Genomic DNA, 19,092 nt, shown 5'->3' with positions numbered 1-19,092 from the left:
GATATATAATATAGTATTTAAGAAAGAAAAAAAACCTATTGTTGCATGGGATGAATTATTGGTTCATGTGACAATGTGCTTAATTGGAAGGTTCTTAGAAGTATCATTACTATAAAATATGAACATTTTAGTTTTTAATTAATTTATACAATAATAATATAGTATAATAATTAAGATTGGGTTATGCATAATCATATGCTTCTCCCAACACCCAACTCATAAAATTAATTGATGCAGCTGAAATAGGAAGATGGCAGATTGGCAATACCCAAAATAATTTAAAAAAAAAAAAAAAAAGAGACCTTCACATGCATGTGATTTGTTAAAACTTTTGTGACTTCTCCATTATTCCTACAAGATGATAGTGTTCAATTTGATAATGGGTTTTCAAAAATTAATGAGAGAATGATTATCAAATTTGTTATTATAATTATTATTATTTTGTAAAAGAAAGATTAAGTAATGATTGGTGGTTCAAAACTTTAACTTGAATTTGGGGTATATTAAATGTGAAATAATAGAGAACTCAACTCTATGATGAGTGTTTAAGAATTTATTCCATAATTTTATGGAGTATTTAATTCTATTAAATTTGTTTAAAAGTGTGTGTGATTAATTAGTATAAATATGTTATTTGCCTTGCATCTAATATAATAAATATATAAAAGTCAAATCTCTTTTTTTTTATGAAGAGCTTAAAACATAAAACTAAATATCTGAATTCGAAATTTAACTTTATCGATTCATGCAATTATTTTAAGAAGGGACATTCAAATAATAGGCATGAAATTTAAATTTTAATACTTGTAATTTTTTCTCTTCCCAATTATCCGACCATTTGTACGGGATCTGATCAAAGCTACATCTATGAGATTAGTAAGAAAACAGAAAGGAGCCTATCAAGATTTAAATTAAATAAAAATAATTAGGTTAAACCTAGCAAATTGCTTTTATGTTCATGCATGATTCAAAGGAAAGGCTACCTGATTAATTAGATAAGGTCCACAAGGGCTACATGATTTTTTCACCATGTTTAATTAATCAATATGTTTTACCATCCCTCCAATGTTCGACTAAGTGCTTTTGCATATAGTTAAAGTACATGGTTCAAGATCCAACGTCCCATATTCCTCCACGTGTTGACATACCATAGTTCATGAAGTTGATGTGACATACACATGCAGCCATCATAGCTTATATATTATTGAGCGTTTCTGTCTCCCTTTATTAGCAAAGATAATAGCAGAAGCAACTCCAGAAAGAAGAAGAAGAAAAAGCTGAAGCAAAAGTATATATCATCAAAAGTGAGAGATAGGATCAAAAGGTAGAAAAAAGGTCATCAAGAGGCAATTTCTTCCATGGAAGTTACTCGCAAAATGGCCAACATGCTTGGAACAGAGCGTGATTTGAACTTCAAAGAGACTGAGCTGTGTCTTGGATTGCCTGGTGGAGGTGGTGGCGGTGGAGGTGCTGGTGGTGGTGGTGGAAATGAAGTGGAAAGTTCCCCAAAGACTACTGGGAAAAGAGTTTTCTCTGAGACTGTTGATTTGAAACTTAATCTTCAGTCTAAGGAAAATGGCATAGATCTGAGCAAGAACATAGAGAACGGTTCAAAAGAGAAGAATCTCCTCCCTGCTTGCACCAAAGATCCTGCAAAACCACCAGCCAAGTAAGTCAAAAACAAAACTACCACAATTTTTTTATATCCTTGTACACTTTCTAATATATTTAATTTCTATCAAACTTTATGAACATAGTTCTTATATATGATATTATCTGTTGCTTTTCTATAAAAGATATAAGGGTTCCTTTCCGTATTACTAATAAATATTCTTTGTTATTTGAAGAGTAATAATAATAACCAATTTTTATTGGATTTCCAGGGCACAAGTTGTGGGTTGGCCACCAGTTCGATCTTACAGGAAGAATATTATGGCTAACCAGAAGAACAGCAAAGAGGGAAGTGAGAAAGCTAGCAGCGGCAGTGGCAGCGGCAGTAGCAGTAGCAGTGCAGCAGCCTTTGTGAAGGTTTGCATGGATGGGGCCCCATATCTGCGCAAGGTAGATTTGAGGATGTACAAGAGCTACCAAGAGTTATCTGATGCCTTGGCTAAGATGTTCAGTTCCTTCACTATGGGTAAGTATACAGTTTCATTAAACCATAAAAAAATATAAGTACCATACTACCATGTTATGTTTGAAAAGATCCATAATCCATGTTATTTTGTCCATAACCCATCCAAAAACATATTCCCTCTTCTTGAAATGACAAGTCAGAAAATTTTAGTGAATAACATTATTTTTATATTAAATGCTTGAAATTTTGTCCTTACAAAAACTTTTAAACTTCTTTAAAAAGACTAAGTATATGCAAGGGAAAAATTATTAAAAGATACTAACATTCGAGTGATTTGTTAGTAAAGTATTGAATAATCCTTAATGTTAGTGATTAGTCTCGAATAAAAAAATTTATGAAAAGTAGGTTTTGACTTTAAGAAAAGATGTTTGATTATGTAACATTACGTGCCAAAAAGTGAATTTTTTAGGCTATAGGAGGAGAAAAAAGCTGCCTGATTAGGTATTGGTTTTTCTCTGTCAGAAAAAATGGAAATTAACATGCATGGCTGTTTTTGTTTTTGTTATTTTTTTGAAGGAAATTATGGATCTCAAGGAATGATAGACTTCATGAATGAGAGCAAGTTGATGGATCTTCTCAACAGTTCTGATTATGTGCCAACCTATGAAGATAAGGATGGCGACTGGATGCTCGTGGGTGATGTCCCATGGGAGTATGTTCTATATTCAATTCCCTTCTATAAAATACAGTAAAGCCCAAAAGCTTATAAATAACACTAATCAATCAAACAAGGAACTTTGCCTAAGTTTATGCTAGTCTTCATTACATGCTCCATGTACATCTTTTAGCAGCTCACCTCACCTTCAGCCAAAAAAAAAAAAAGCTGGCTAGGCCAGCACTGAGACATAGAAACTGCTTTCATCTATCAACATAAGGTGAATTTTGTCACTTATCTTTGCTTAATTTCAGGATGTTCGTTGACTCATGCAAACGCTTGCGCATAATGAAAGGATCAGAAGCAATTGGGCTTGGTATTTTTATTCACTTTTGTTTTTATAATTGAGGCTATCATGGATTGAACCATGATTACAAATTAAACGTCCAACACTCTACCAGCATATCACATGCATGTTGGTTATTCACTTATTTACTTGCAACAGGATATGGTACTAATTAATGCTAATTTTGTTAAAACTTCTTTTAGCTCCAAGAGCAATGGAGAAATGCAAGAGCAGAGCCTAAAGCTTATACCAAGCCTCAGGCCAGTTACTGGCTCTTTTCCAAGTTCTGTATCCCTAAAGCCTGGAGCCCTGGACAAAGGGCATAGTTGCTACAACCAGATCCTGGAATAGAGCAAAAAGCTAGTTGGCTGCAGCTTCTTTGGGTGTGTCTGTGTATTTCTATTTGATATGTTTTGGTATATAGATATGCAGAGAGATATGGGACATTTGTAATGAACAAGAAGCAATAAACTTAACCATATTGTCTAGCTTGTTTATTGCTAATGTGGCTTGTTTAATAATCACCTGTTTTTGCTGTTGTCTGCTCGTCCTTGCTGTCATAGACTCACAGTTTGTTGTGTTTGTGCTCTATTCCTTCCCCCTCAGTTTTAATTAATGTCAATACTTTTATCTTTCTTCCTCTCCTCCCCAATCAAAAAGATTCTTCATATCATGCAAAATTTCATATTCTTCATTTATTAATTTAATTATTGCTGTTATTATATGTATATTAGAGTTGAAATTTATCAGAATTCAGGACCCGCATGAGGGATGGGGAACAAGGCCATGTGCAGGCTGATGGGGCATTCATTCATGACCATTATATTTATTTATTTATTTTTGGGATAATCAGAAACATTAACTTTAATTGGCTAATGTAAGGCTGTTGGGTGAATAAGGCTGGAATTCTATAATGGTGAGATGGTGGTTTGTAGCTGCTGCAAGACCTGCTTGTTGGTTTCAGTTTATTTTATGAATATACCAATTCAATTAATTTATGGGATCACCAACATTTAGATCATTTCTTTAATGCAGTTCCTTCTTTCTGATCTAATATATTTATATATATATATATATAGATATATATATATATACATATATATTTGTTAAAGGTTTCTTGGATCTGGCATCATGTTCAATATCTTTGATAGAAATATAATTACTAATATATAATATAACATTGTGCAATTTGATCACGTTATTACCATCAAATCACTGTAGAAAGCAGCAAAAATCTATCTTTAATATAGTGGTTTTAGTCAATAGAGATTATTATTAAAGCAAAGGGTCTTTACAAAGTTACTAACCGCGTGAATTATTGGTAAAATATTAAATTTTTAATTTTTTTTAATTAATTCAAATTCCAATAACTTTAAAGTACAAAAAAAAAATCTCTAGAATGACCTGATCAACCCACCTCTACTTGTAGGAAAAAGTTTTATATGGTATGTTTTTAACTTGAGCTAGAGCAAAGAGGGCTTTCATTTTTTTATTTTTTTTTGGTGATGAAGTTTCCATATGAACTTAAATAAAAGTTATAATCGAAAATTATAGATCCAAAGATCTTGTTCATGAATAGATTCATATGTAAAAATTAAAATAATTTTGAGAGGGGAGCAATTCAGCAGCAGAATGGAGATTTCAGCACAAATCTCACTTGGCAATTTCTTAAGGCAGAAGAATCAGAAAGTACTGGGGCATAGATTGGTTTGGTTTCAGCATCATGTGCCAAATAATGCCATAATAGCATGGATGACTATCCTCAACAGGCTGCCTATTAAGGACGTATAGATTGCAGAAGTGGGGGCTCTCAGTTGGAAATGTAAGCAAGAGGCTGAAATCCAGGGATCACCTCTTTTTCTCTCGCAGCTTTTTCAGAAGAAATATGGCAGAGGGCATTAAAGTATATCAGGCATCTAGAGGAGAGCAGATGATTGGAGTCGCAGTCATCACCAGACTAGCATGGAGTGCTATTTATTTTGTATGGCAAGAAAGAAACAGGTTATTTGAGAAATCACAGGCCTCAAATTCCCAAATCATGAAAAAAACTGCAGGACTTGTTCGAGGAAAGATTGTATGTATCAAACCTGATCTTTGTCAGAATTGGGGTTTCAGTCCAGGAATTTTTGCTTTTTATTTCTTATAGTCAGTCCAGCAATATTTTTGTTCAAAATAAATGAGAAAGGATCAAACATCGAAGCTAATCCTTCTTTTATCAATGCCCAATGAAATTTCATATACGTCCAAGTACACAAGCACCATAGACAATGAGATTGAATTATCCAAGGTCTTGAAAAATCTTTTACAAAAATTCTGACTCGTTCATCTAAAACTTAGTTGCGAATTATTTGCTTGAGCACCAGACCCAGCAACTAAAGCTCGAAGACAGAGCCCAAGTTAGACAAAAACCCGCCTGTATATCAGATTCTGTCTGGTCATTTCCATTACCAAAGCCAATGAAAAAGAAAAATCAACCATAGTTAGCTCAAGTGATAAAGAAAGAATGTTCTTTTCTTTGTTATCTGAGTTTGAATCTACTAGAAAGTTAAGAGAAGGTAGTTTTTCATGAATTCACTAAACTCAACATAGATAAACTTGCTTGAACTAACCCGGAGAAAGAATGCCTTCCGCAAAGTCCAAAAATCCTTGCTGCTTTAAAGAAAAAAAAAAAAAAAAAAAAAACCCAATGGGAAAGGGAAATCTTTTTTAACCATAGATAACTCTCTCTTGGATTCAAAGACAGGAACTTCCAGGACAAATATAATATTGCTGCTGATATCAGTGACACTTTGGTAGGAAGAAAATAGAGGGGAAAGGAAAGAAAAAGTCTTAATCTAATGATTGAGTTACAAAATAACTAATGTTCTTATGAATCTCAACAATTAGATTAAAAAAATTTTTATTTTTCTCCTTTTCCATTCTTCATACCAAACATAGCATGAATGTTTCCAAGTGCTGTGCTCTTCCACTCCAGTCTCAACCTTCCCCAATTTGAATGTCTTCCGGTATAAATATAAATAACACTGTTCATATGTATAGTATTAGAAACTGAGGTAATATGATGAGAACTTTAACAATATGTAATTCAAAAAAATATGCTTGGTCATTTTCTACGGGAAAGTCACAGGAGAACTTACAAAATAAGAGAAAGTCAACTCTCAAACTCAAAACTGAACAAGGAGCTAAAATTTGAGATCATCCCCAGGAGCATGTGTTGAACATTCCAAGCGAATACAAGCATGCACATAAGTACTCCCCCAGTCTCCCGATTTCAGCCCAACTGAAAGTGGCAAAGAAACAGAATTTATCTAAAAAACTCAATATCACAAACACACGTCAATGAACAAAAGATTGCAGTCTAAAATAGCTGTTATATTCCTCAGATGCTCTTTCATTGGAAGAGAAGGAAACAGATACCAAGGTGGATTTAGAATAGGTTTTCCATCCTTCACGCCTCACATGCCATTTCATTGAAAATCAAAGAAGTTTAGAGGAGGGAGATGAAAGATTCCATCCTTATCTAAACTAGTTTTCTGTACAAAATTCATTGTTGTATTTCCCAATATTCTCAAACTTCTGATGTTCACCATGACTAATTACATATTCCTAATACAGGTTGCAGACAGGAAAATCTCCTATTTCAATGTTATTCAGTTGACTTTCAACAAAATAGCAGGCTCGCTTAATTTCCTTATATTTAACTAACATGTAAACATGAGAGAGACAGGTTATTGGACTAGAATATGTTAGAGACATTATTATTTCAAAATACTTTAAGAAAGCCATCTCCAGAAGCTCACATGGAAAAAAAGTGAGAATTGCATGTTGTTTCTGGCAACTAGCTCAATGAAAATAAGTGTGAAGGCAGGTCACTGAAACTCAGACATCATCCATACATAAATCAAAAACTCGCTCTTAAATTTTTCAATATTGACTTATTGACCTGCAAGGCTTTCTCTTTTTTCATATTTTTTTCTTCCCAGTGTCAAGTGCAAGAACAACCCTTACTGACTGGTTAAAAGGCATCTACTTCTGCATTTTCCTTTTGTCGGGACTTCAGATATAAACAAGAAACCTGAAAGTGTAACCTAGAGACAATGACCAATGGTGCCCACAAATGTTCAAACTAGATATTGGTCCATCGGATTAGTTAAATCTCATCTGCGGAAGTCCTTGAAACTAGGTTAAAAACAGAGATCAGATAATAAAGTCAGTTTGAATCCTTCATCCAATCAGCTCTAAGGAAATAATACATAGAGCACATTAAACACCACATTATCATCTTCCTAACCAATTCTCAACCTCACCCCTCTTGATCATCCCTTTTACCAGCCTGAGCAGTTTACGAAGAATTAATCAATGGCCATCCACATACCTAAGATGGTATTGCTCTTCAATGGACATGAGCACAAAACATTCCTATACAGACATCATGTTCCAACTCTATTTCTAGGGCAAGAAAGGAAGGAAGCATAAAAATAAAACAAATAAGTATTAGAGTGTCAGCTAGAAATGAGTCCCCACCTCTGCTTTGAGAAATTGGAACACAGAACGAGAAAGAAGATCATCAAAAAATAAGACAACGGAAGAACCTGAGATAAAATTAGCAGACACTTCACAAAAGATACTTGGTGAGGATGATTGGGTTGGTATGCTTGATCCCTTTCATCCGCTCCTACAATTTGAGCTTACACACGATGGAGAAATGGCACATGCTTGTTATGATGCATTTGATTCTGATCCATTCTCCAATTGTGGCAGTTGTAATATAGTCCCCAGAAGTTTTTCCAGTCTCTTGGTTTGACGCAACATGGATAAGAAGCAACCTGCTACCTCCATGCCACAGTCAATATAAACTTCCCAAGCCTCTTCAAAAGATCATTGAGGTCTGAGAGTTGGAGTCAAGCAGCAAATTGGATAGGCTATGTTGCAGTGTCAAACGACCTTCAGCATACCTAGGAAGGAGGGACATTACAATTGCCGGGCAGGGCAAAGCAGCAAAGCTGGAATGGCTAGCTGATTTTATGTACTTTCTAAGACCAATTAAAGTGCGTATGATCCCACACCTCGATCCAAGAGTTGCAATTAAGACTGGATTCCTTCATTTGTACACCGGCAGAAATAGAAGTTTCCCATTTAGTAAGTACTCAGCAAGAGAGCAAGTTCCAACAGAAATCAAATAACTAATTCATCTGTACAAGGGTGAGAAATTGAACAGGTTTGAAATTGAGCATAATGATAACAGGTCACAGTCTAGGGAGCTCACTAGCAACATTAAATGCTTATGATATGACAGAGACACGAGTAGATATCATGGATGATAGGCAGGCAGCCCCTCTATGCAGTTCTCATTCTCAGGGCCACGAGTTGGGAAAATCAGGTTTAAGGAGAGGCTTCATAAGCTCAGAGTGAAGGTACTAAGAGTGAGGAATGTTCATGATCAGGTGCCAAAAGCACCTGGGATATTTTTCAATGAATGTGTAGTAGCCATTCTACAAAAGCTAGCAGAAAGGTTCCCATAGTGGTATTCACATGTTGGAGCGGAACTTATTTTGAACCGCAAAGACTCCCCCATCTTGAAAGAGACAAAAGATTTAGCATGCTTCCATAACTTAGAAACTCACCTTCATTTAATTGACTGATTAGTATGTTTGTTTAAAGTAGTTTCTGTGTTGCATGGCCAAAGATGAAGTTTTACTTAATCATGAACTCCAAAAAAACATCGTAAATTAATAAACCAGTGTTGATTCTAAGAGAACCCAAGAAAAAGAACAAGCAAAATTGTTCTTCTCGTCATCTAGAATTCATGACATTAAACATTCAACTACCTTAAGAAAACTATTGAACCATGTTTTACTGCATGTTATGTCTAAATTTCCTTTATATCATATCTGCTTCTGTTTCTTTCTTTCCCTTGGCAATTTTTAACACCCATTTGTTATTCACAATAGGCCGCTACCACTCAAACCCTGAATTTCTACATTACCATCATTCTTTTTTCTCTTAAAAGGATGTAAATTAATCATTTATTTATTATGCCGGGGCATAAATTTCACGAAGTGCCTTCAAAAGTTTAAAGTTCATAAACCTAAATTCTATAGTCACCTAGGATACAATTAGCAATAATTATTACAAAGAAATTATTATCAGCAAACAACTAAATACTGATCATTTTCTTATTCTTGCAGTCATACAGAATGATACAATCCTTCCCTTTAAAGCTTTCGCATTTTTATATAACTCTCAGGACCTGGACATATGTTTTTGCAGGTGCAAAGCATATCTTCTACATATACATAATAATTAACTAAGTGTTTAATTAAACTTGAAAAAATATATATATTCATATAGTAATGAGTAACATCATGGTAAATTGCTGACTTTATGTCTTCAACTGTTTCATGTATTCAGTTGATATATCAAACTGTGGGATGCTATTATCAATTTACATATCCTATTCCTATATTCTTCATAATTATGCCATTTGGCAATTGCAAAGTTTAGGATTTACTTATAATAATTCTTTGGCCTTTTATTTAAAACATGAAAAGGTACGGTCAGAATGGAAGAAATTTTGTCTTTGCCAATTGAAGGGACATTGCATTGAGCAAGCCAGCTGATTTCTTGAGAGACCATTACCGGGCACACCCCCCCCCCCCCCCCAAAGAAAAAAAAAAATTTGGTTTCCAAGAGAGAACTAAGGACTGGTCCAAACCACAAGGGTCACTGGATTCAGTTTCAACAGCAAGATCTTGAAGATCATCTAAAAGAGATACACCCCTACTTCTAGACATTGGGAATAACTGGAGAAAAGTGATAAAATACTTATGCAGAAGAGAGTCAAGCTTGTTGATTTACTTTCAGGGAGGATAATCGGCAATGCTAAGGAACATGAAGGCTTGTACTACCTTGAGGATCTTCAACAAGTGAATAAACAAGCTTTGGCTCTAAGTGGTGAATCTGTTTCTATTTCTAATGAAATTATGTTATGGCACAATAGATTAGGACACCCTAGTTTTTCATATCTAAAAACTCATTTTCCTTCCCCTTTTAAGAATAAAGATGTCCATTCCTTTCATTGTGAAACTTGTCAACTTGCCAAACACACTCATGTTCCTTATCCTAGTCATCCATATAGATTTTCTAAACCTTTTTCTTTAGTTCATAGTGATATTTGGGGACCTTCACAGGAAAACACAATAACTGGAACTAGGTGGTCCATGACTTTTATAGATGATCACACACGAGCTTGTTGGGTTTACTTATTAAAAGACAAGTCTAATGCTAAGGCAATTTTTCAGCTATTTCACAAAATGATTCAAACACAATTTCAAGCCCAAATCCAAATTTTCTACACAGACAATGGGAGGGAATACTTCAATTCAATTCTTGGTGATTATGTAAAAGAAAATGGGATTTTTCACCAAAGTTCTTGTGTTAACACCTCCCAACAAAATGGGGTTGCAGAACGTAAAAATCGTCATCTATTAGAAGTTGCTCATGCTATCATGTTTACCAATAATGCTCTTCAGTTTTTTTGGGGGATTCTATTTTAATAGCCTCATACTTGATCAATAGACTTCCTAGTAGAGTTCTCAATTTCAAAACACCATTGAACATGTTACTTGAATCATATCCACAAACTAGGTTGTTTACTTCTTTACCCCCTAAAGTCTTTGGTTGCACATCTTTTGCTCACAACAAAAGTCCATCTCGTGGGAAACTAGAACCTAGAGCCATAAAATGTATCTTTATTGGGTACTCTCTTACTCAAAAAGGATATAAGGGAAATTGTCCATCCACAAAACAAACATTTGTCCCATTAGATGTTACATTCTTTGAAAATCAACCCTTTTACCCAAAACCAACTCTTCAGGGGGAGATACTAGGTGAAAATAGGCTTTGGGATTTTTCCATTCCACTTCCTATAACATCTGCTATTCCTATTGTGTCACCAACAGAAGCTAAGTTGGAAACAGGGACAGATTTATCTATGCTTAATCCTCAACAAAAAAAACAGAGCTCCATGTTTATTCACAACGTAAAACACAACCTAAGGAAGTACAAACTTTTGTGCCCCAGCTGCATTGTCAAGAATCTGATCCGCAAGTAAATTCTGAATCAGAAGATGCTGCACCTAAAACACCATCACCAGTGAATATCGATCCGCAAGATTCTGAATCAGAAAAGGTTGTGCCTACCACACCATCACCAGCGAATACTCCACCTGACGATCGAAACATACCTATAGCACTCAGGAAAGGTATAAGATCGTGAACTCAACACCCGTTGTCCAATTATCTATCCTACAGTCATTTGTCTACTGCATTTCGTGCTATGATAGAACAGATTGAGGTAACCAAAATCCCACAAAATATTCATGAAGCTCTAAAAATCCCATAATGGAAAGCTGCTGTACTTGGAGAGATGAGAGCACTGAAAAAGAATAAGACTTGGGATATTGTGGAGTTACCTAGAGGAAAAACACCAGTTGGATGTAAGTAGGTGTTTACTATTAAGTATAATTTAGATGATGGAATAGAGAGACACAAGGCCCGCTAAGTTGCGAAAGGAGTTACTCAAACTTTTGGAGTAGACTACATTGAAACCTTTGCTCCAATAGCTAAATTGAATACTATAAGGGTATTGTTTTCACTAGCTGCTAATCTTGACTGGCCATTACACCAAATGGATGTCAAGAATGTCTTTCTTAATGGGGAGCTGGATGAAGAAGTTTATACGGATTTGCCTCCTGGCTTTGAAGGGGGAAACAATGACAGGAAGGTATGCAAACTGAAGAAGTCTCTCTATGGTTTAAAACAGTCACCAAAGGCTTGGTTTGATGGCTTTGCAAAGTCAATAAGGAGACATGGATTTAGCAAGAACAAACTGAACATACTCTTTTTTTCAAACACTCATAACGTGGAAAAAAGACTATTTTGATCGTTTATGTTGATGATATTATATTAACAGGTGATAACACTGAAGAAATAGAGGCTAAAGAAAATTCTTGGAAAAGAATTTGAACTTAAGGATCTTGGACAACTAAAATACTTTTTAGGGATGGAAGTTGCAAGGAGCAAGAATGGCATTATTGTTTCCCAAAAGAAATATACGGTTGATTTGTTGAAGGAAACTGGTACGCTTGGCTGTAAACCAACTTATACACCTATAAATCCTAATGTGAAACTTGGAAAGAAAGGAGGAATTCCAGTAGATAGGGGGAGATATCAACAAGTGGTTGGAAAACTGATCTACTTTCTCATATAAGACCTGATATTGCCTTTACAGTTAGTGTAATAAGTCAGTACATGCACTCTCCATTTGAGGAGCATCTTGAAGCTGTGTATCAAATCTTACGGTATTTGAAGCCCCACCTAGTAAGGCTTTGTTCTTTGAGAAGAATGAACAACGAAATGTGGAAGCATTTACAGATGCAGATAGGGCAGGACCAATTGAAGTTAGAAAATCCACCTCTGGGTATTGTATAAAGGTTTGGGATAATGTTGTCACATGGAGGAGCAAGAAACAGTCTATTGTTGCTCGAAGTAGTGCAAAAGCAAAATATAGAGCTCTTGCACAAGGAACTTGTGAACTTATCTAGCTGAAGAGACTTTTGGGAGAATTGAAAATGATAGCTGAATACCCTATGAAACTGTATTGTGAGAACAAGGCTGCTATAAGTATTGCTCATAATCCGATGCATCATGATTGAACAAAGCATGTGGAAGCTGATAGGCATTTTATCAAAGAGAAGATTGATATGGGAGTGATCTGTACAACCTATGTCCCTACAAAGCAACAAGTAGGAGACATCCTAACAAAAGGACTACATAAACCAAGCTTTGAGACTCTTGTTGACAAGCTGAGAATGATAAATATCTATTCTCCAGCTTGAGGGGGGGGTGTTGACAGATTATGTATCAAATCAGAATCAACTTCCTGATTTGTTGGGATTTATATTTCAGGTATTTTATTTGTTTCTATGTTTGGATGATTGTGTCCTAATTTTGTGGGTTTCTTTGTACATATCAACTCCTCTATATATTTAGGGATTCTTTTTAATAAAAGAACACTCAGAGAACATTGTTTTTTATCTCTGTTTTCATAAGCATATAACAGAGCACAGGAAACGTTAACTTAATTTGTGATTCTTAAATGGCCTCCAAATTGGCATGGAAGGACGAGCACCACTTCGCATTTTGGTTTTGAGGCAGAGAATAGAAACATGATGATAGTGCTCAGAAGATTAGGAAAGACTAAATGGCAATACCTTCTTATTCACTGTATTTGATTTTGAGGCAGAGAGAAGAAATCTTTGGCATTACGTGCCACCTCTGCTTCCATCACTGCTTCCAACACAATATCTGACCCTTTTGCACTTTCTGCCAACATAATCAACAGCTACTTATATAATTATATGGACTTAACATGCATCAGCAAGAAATACTAAAATATTATATTTGAAGTGACTGTGCAAGCATATTAGGTAACCCTTAAAAGAAGTAAATATCACACGGTGCACCAAACAGCCAAAGGTTGCAAAAGTAATTAAACATGCAAATATTTTCATTCCATGGGATAAATGTACATTGTTTCCTGGAAAAGAGTCCAGATCTATTATGTTATGAACCAGCTAAACAGTCAATCCATATTGGAAAACGAAGTAATTGGAGAGGCGTTGGGTAAATGTATTAAGACTTCTTCAAATTGACAGGAAGTTAAACAAACACATTCATACATACATTATACCCAAATGGACACACATACAAAAAAGCACAGTACTTTTAACATTTAGATGATAGAGACAAAATTTTAAGAGAACACATACAATGAAAACTTGTTCAAAGGAGAACATGACCCATAGAAACAGCAAAAAAAAAAAAAAATCTAGTAACCTTCAAAATGCAGGTGCAAACGGACATAATTGAAGCAAACCAACATTTAATAAATGATAATCTTATGACCTTTGCGATCTGGAAGGAATCCAGCACTTTCAGCTGAAACTGGAAGAACAGAGAAATCAACAGACTCATGATTAAGATTTTCTTCTTCTATACTACACCTTGCTGAACCAGCTTTAACAGCTTCAGATTCAGCCAATCTTGCATAGATGGTTGCTTGGCCATGCAAATCAGTCGAAGCAAAAGATTTTGAATTATAATCCTGAGAAGGATGCATGTGAAGGAATCAAGATGTTGCAAAGAAGACATGCTTTATGAATAAACATAAACAAACAAATCAAAAAGAAAGGGGTATAAATAATAGTGATTAGATTCAAAACCTTCTTTGCAGTATCAGCTGAATTCTTCACTTCTTCACATATCTCAGTTGGAAATGTACCTGCTAAAAGACACACAGACAAAAGAAAAGGGTTGGGCGGGGTAAGTTAACAAATATGAAGCAAAACAAGATAGCCTATAGCAATGCAATGGAATGCATACAATTAAACTAGGACTACTACCATTACTATCAGACGCAGGCTCTGGAGGACTTTCAATCAGTCTTCTAGTCATAGGACCAGGATTCATAAGAGATAAACTTCGTATTTCTTGCCGTATTGCATCTGGTTGTGCCATTGTATCTTGAAGTTCTTTGTGAACCTAAAAAGGTCAGATTATCATAAGGTGAACCACAAAACCTCCCTAAATTTGTCATCACGACTATCTTTATGGTTTTAAGTATGCTATACACAGTTCATTTTCTATATAACATACTATACAGTTGCTTGGCTATGCAAATCAGTCGAAGCAAAAGATTTTAAATTATAATCCTGAGAAGTATGCATGTGAAGGAATCAAGATGTTGCAAAGAAGACATGCTTTATGAATAAATATAAACAAACAAATCAAAAAGAAAGGGGTGTAAATAATAGTGATTAGATTCAAAACCTTCTTTGCAGTATCAGCTGAATTCTTCACTTCTTCACATATCTCAGTTGGAAATGTACCTGCTAAAAGACACACAGACAAAAAGAAAAGGGTTGGGGGGGGGGGGGGGGGGGAGGGGAGTTAAGAAATATGAAGCAGAACAAGATAGCATACAGGAATGCAATGGAATGCATATAATTAAACTAGAACCACTAGTACTACCATTACTATCAGACGCAGGCTCTGGAGGACTTTCCATCAGTCTTCTAGTCATAGGACCAGGATTCATAAGGGATAAACTTCGTATTTCATGCCGTATTGCATCTAGTTGTGCCATTGTATCTTGAAGCTCTTTGTGAACCTAAAAACGCTAGACCATCATAAGGTGAACCACAAAACCTCCCTAAATTCGTCATCACCACTATTTTCACGGTATAAGTACGCTACACAATTCATTTTCTATATAACATACCATACAGTTTAGAGATTTTACTTCCAGTGGACATTCAAGAACTTCCAAAATTCTTGGCAGGAAGAACAAGAACAGAACAAGAACAGAAAATTTATTTCGTAAAGTGGGTTTTCTTAACTTTGTTAAATTATATGAAAAAAAAAAAAAGTACCTGACGAGCTTGAGTTTGTTGCATAACATTATCGAACTGGCCACGAGCTAATTGAACATACCCTATAGAACGACCTGCCAACCTACCAACTGTTCTTGCAATTTTGGGGAGGTCCTTTGGTCCTACAATGGATAAAACACAAAACCCATTTCAGTTTTTGGCTCAAAAAAGCTTTCATTTCAACATCAATTAAAGTATTTCTTCAAATCCGATAATCCCAATTAACCCCACAAACCTCAAAAAGTAAGCATGTTTAAAGAGAGAGAAGAAATACCAACTAGAGCAGCAGTGGCTGCAATCAAGAGGAAGAGCTCTCCGTATGAAATACCAAACATTTGGTAAGACAATCCCAGTCACAGGTGATTAGACGTTTTTGTGATATCTGATTTTTGTTGATTAGTGGAGCGGCGGTGGAGGAAACTGAGAAGTGACTTCAAAAAAAAACGTAATTGTTTTTAATATTAAAATTTATATGAAATTTTCATATATTATTTATGCAAAAATGGCAAATGAATTTGCCCGCTATAATAAATAATTAAGGAATTGTGTAAAAATAAAATAATGAAATTGATGCTAAATATTTTCCAAATCAGATTAAGAAAATTATTTTTTTAGAAAAAATATATGTTTATATTTAAAAACAAAATTAAGCTCTAATATTCGTCTATTTTCATTTAAATATATATATTTTTATATACAAATGCCATTTAAATATAAACTTAAGATAAATTTGGTTTTTAAGATTATAGGTGAGGTTATACTAATAAGTAATTGATGTAATTGGTTAAAATTTGTCTTATTTGATAAAAAAAGTTTTAATATTGAATTTTAATATCGATATTCATTTATTAAAATTATTTCGAATGTATAATTTTTGTTTTGTATTCGTATTTTATATATATTTATATATTTAATAAATTAATTTTTATTTAATAATATAAATTTTATTTTAAATTAATTAAAATAAATATATTTATATTTAAAATTATATATTTAGAAAAAATATAAATATATAAAATAAAAATTAAAAAAATAAAATTATTTATACAAAAATTATTCACATTTATTAAATATGCATTAAGATAAATATGAATAAATTTGACATATGCGTTAGATATAAATATAAAAATAAATATTAAATAAAAAAATTCAAAAATAAAAATAAAAAATATTCTATCCATCTCGTATCCAATTCGTTGATATCCAATTAGATGGCTAGATGATTCACTTATTCATTTTGCTTCCAGGAGGATCCTTCGTCTTCTCGTCTTTCATCAAACTTCTCTCTTTACCCCCAATTCATGTTCTATTTAAGAAGGTCCCAATTCCTAGATGTCTTTAACAGTACCCCTGATGAAACTGCATTCTTCCGCCCGGCTAACGCTGAATGGTGAAGGAGTGAGTTATGGATTCTATTGTCATGATCCAACCCACATTTCTACAGTATTCTTTTGATGGGCTTCCAGTTCCAGTCCTCTTAGATATTCGCTCTATGTGTCCACATGTTATCGAGTCTTTGACTCTATGTGGTTATTCATTATGGATCCAAGATTGCTCAATGGAGAAAACTTGGTTATCAACAAAGACCCAAACCATGAGAACCTGAGAAAGTTGTTGGAAGCTCCGGGGCTTGATACAGGGCAATTGGTTGCTGAACGATTTCCACCTCCAAAGCTTGTTAAATGTGACCAGAATAGCAGTCAGGGAAGGTTTCTTCTTGCCAAATTAAACCCATCCGTTACTCAGAATTCAACTCACATGGATGGTTCAGATATCATATTTACTGATGATTTGAGCTTGCAGGTTTTATAGATCACTTACAGGCCCTTGCAGTGCAGGGCTAATCAAGTGTTGTTTTATATTAAAGTTGTTAATAATGTATTGGATAATATTTCAGTTTTTTTTTTTTAAATATGATATATGTCATTATCAATTATTTTAGTATATTATTTCAAATTTTTTGATTTAGTATAAATATATTTATAAATATTCATAAACTTATACATTATAATCTTATTAATAATTTACAAAACAAATATACAATATCTTCAAAAATCAAATAAATATATTTTTAGTATAAGAAATAATATCGTAAATTTTTTATGATATTTTTAAATACTAAATCCGATCATATAATATTTAAATGAGTATTTTTTATATAAATATTAAGATAAAAACAAAAAGATAAAAAATTTTAACTTTTATTTTATGATTGTTAAACTTTAAAAAGGAAACATAATTGCTTTCTTGAAAGAAATTAAAATATTTACAAACTTTTGTTCCAAAAAAAAATTAAAGTATAAAAGAAAAAAGTTACAATAAAAAAAATAGAGAAACTCAAAATTTAAAATTTATTTTATCAATTTTGTTTGGTTAAAAATGGTTAAACAATAAAAAACAAATTAAAATTTTTAAAATATATTTTACATTCATGTATTAACCGAAATAAATCAAGTCATCGAAATTCATCAAAATCAATCAAAACTAACGAAAACAATTAATATTATGTAATACCAAATCCGATATAAAAAATTATTTTTAAGTGTATCGTATTTTGATATAATCAAAACTTACTAATTGATATATTTGATACCAAAATAAAATTAATTACGTGTTTTATATACAGGATCTCTTCTTAAGGAGGTCATACTTCATAATAGAAAATAGACAAACATCCTTTACATTGTTGTATACATTTCTTTCAAGAGTAAGGGTGCCAAATTATCTTCACAGCCAAGACGGGTAAAGTTTCTTAATTTTTTTTTCTTCTAATTGTGAAATTATGGCTACATAGATTGCTTTAGTGTGTGTCTAAAACTTTTTAATTAACAGGAACAAATTGTTGAAGGGCATTATATCTTGTGACTTTGCAGTAGTTGTGGATGCTTAAGACTTTTTGACATTATTCTTTGCTGAAATGCGTAAATGTGCCAAAAGGACAGCCTTTACGTCGATGAGAAAACCTCTCAATGGGTTAGGGATGGTAATCTTACTCGTATTCGGTGAGTTTCGATCTTATTCAATTTTATAAGATCAATTTTTTTAAATTGAGTTTTAAATTAGATTAGATAATAACAAAAAAAAATTATAAAATAAAATGTTCTAATGCATAAGTCAACAATTAAAAAAAAAAAATGCAAAAAATAACTATAATCAAAAGATATAATTACATAATTCGAATCAAGTGTAACGAATACGTCTTTTTTACTTGTGAATAAAATTTGGCCTATATAAAATAAGTGGCATAAATGTGTGGTAACATTGCAAATTTGTTTTTATTATTAGAACTAATTTAATGTGTCTTTCATGCAAAAGATGTAACACTTCGATAACTACTTGACAGTAACTTCAACTACCCATCAATTTTAATTAATTAATCAATTATAAAAGCAATAAGAAAAGGAAGGGTCATTTTCCAATTTCAGGTTTAGTAGGTAATCAAAAAGTCACTTTCTGCTTTATCACCCATAACCCAATTAATTATTTGGGAAGTGCTTAAATGGATAAGAATGAAGCTTTTG

At 33.5% G+C, this 19,092-nt stretch overlaps 2 protein-coding genes and 1 pseudogene across 9 annotated transcripts; 2 read left to right on the top strand and 1 right to left on the bottom strand.

Moving 5' to 3' along the window:
- Nucleotides 1–1,226: 1,226 nt before the first annotated feature.
- On the top strand, nucleotides 1,227–3,718 carry LOC111298527 (auxin-responsive protein IAA14-like). Its single transcript, XM_022893242.2, has 5 exons — nucleotides 1,227–1,669; nucleotides 1,884–2,137; nucleotides 2,654–2,789; nucleotides 3,047–3,108; nucleotides 3,282–3,718. Exons 1-5 carry the CDS (start codon nucleotides 1,359–1,361, stop codon nucleotides 3,317–3,319), a joined length of 801 nt encoding a protein of 266 aa, XP_022748977.1. The 5' UTR covers nucleotides 1,227–1,358; the 3' UTR covers nucleotides 3,320–3,718.
- Nucleotides 3,719–5,767: 2,049 nt separating this feature from the next.
- LOC111291747 (uncharacterized) lies at nucleotides 5,768–16,045 on the bottom strand. 8 transcript variants are annotated; one of them, XM_089745174.1, is made up of 11 exons: nucleotides 15,846–16,045; nucleotides 15,572–15,693; nucleotides 15,171–15,309; nucleotides 14,970–15,031; nucleotides 14,543–14,681; nucleotides 14,363–14,424; nucleotides 14,046–14,244; nucleotides 13,352–13,463; nucleotides 7,603–8,177; nucleotides 6,216–6,358; nucleotides 5,768–6,101 (listed from the first exon to the last, which is right to left on the bottom strand). In XM_089745174.1, exons 1-8 carry the CDS (start codon nucleotides 15,904–15,906, stop codon nucleotides 13,360–13,362), a joined length of 888 nt encoding a protein of 295 aa, XP_089601300.1. In that variant the 5' UTR covers nucleotides 15,907–16,045; the 3' UTR covers nucleotides 5,768–6,101; nucleotides 6,216–6,358; nucleotides 7,603–8,177; nucleotides 13,352–13,359. The 8 variants fall into 8 exon arrangements, with proteins under 8 accessions (XP_089601300.1, XP_022739454.1, XP_022739446.1 ...); XM_022883719.2 differs by having other exon boundaries at nucleotides 7,671–8,177; XM_022883711.2 differs by lacking the exon at nucleotides 7,603–8,177 and having other exon boundaries at nucleotides 15,846–16,017.
- Nucleotides 7,183–8,827, top strand: LOC111291743 (phospholipase A1-Igamma1, chloroplastic pseudogene; annotated as a pseudogene).
- Nucleotides 16,046–19,092: the final 3,047 nt, after the last annotated feature.

Source organism: Durio zibethinus, chromosome 16 (genome assembly GCF_047325235.1).
Source record: "Durio zibethinus cultivar Kanyao isolate XHJ-2024 chromosome 16, ASM4732523v1, whole genome shotgun sequence".
NCBI lineage: Eukaryota > Viridiplantae > Streptophyta > Magnoliopsida > Malvales > Malvaceae > Durio > Durio zibethinus.
Note: the sequence above shows the minus strand (reverse complement) of the source record. Positions and strands in the feature narration are given on the sequence as shown.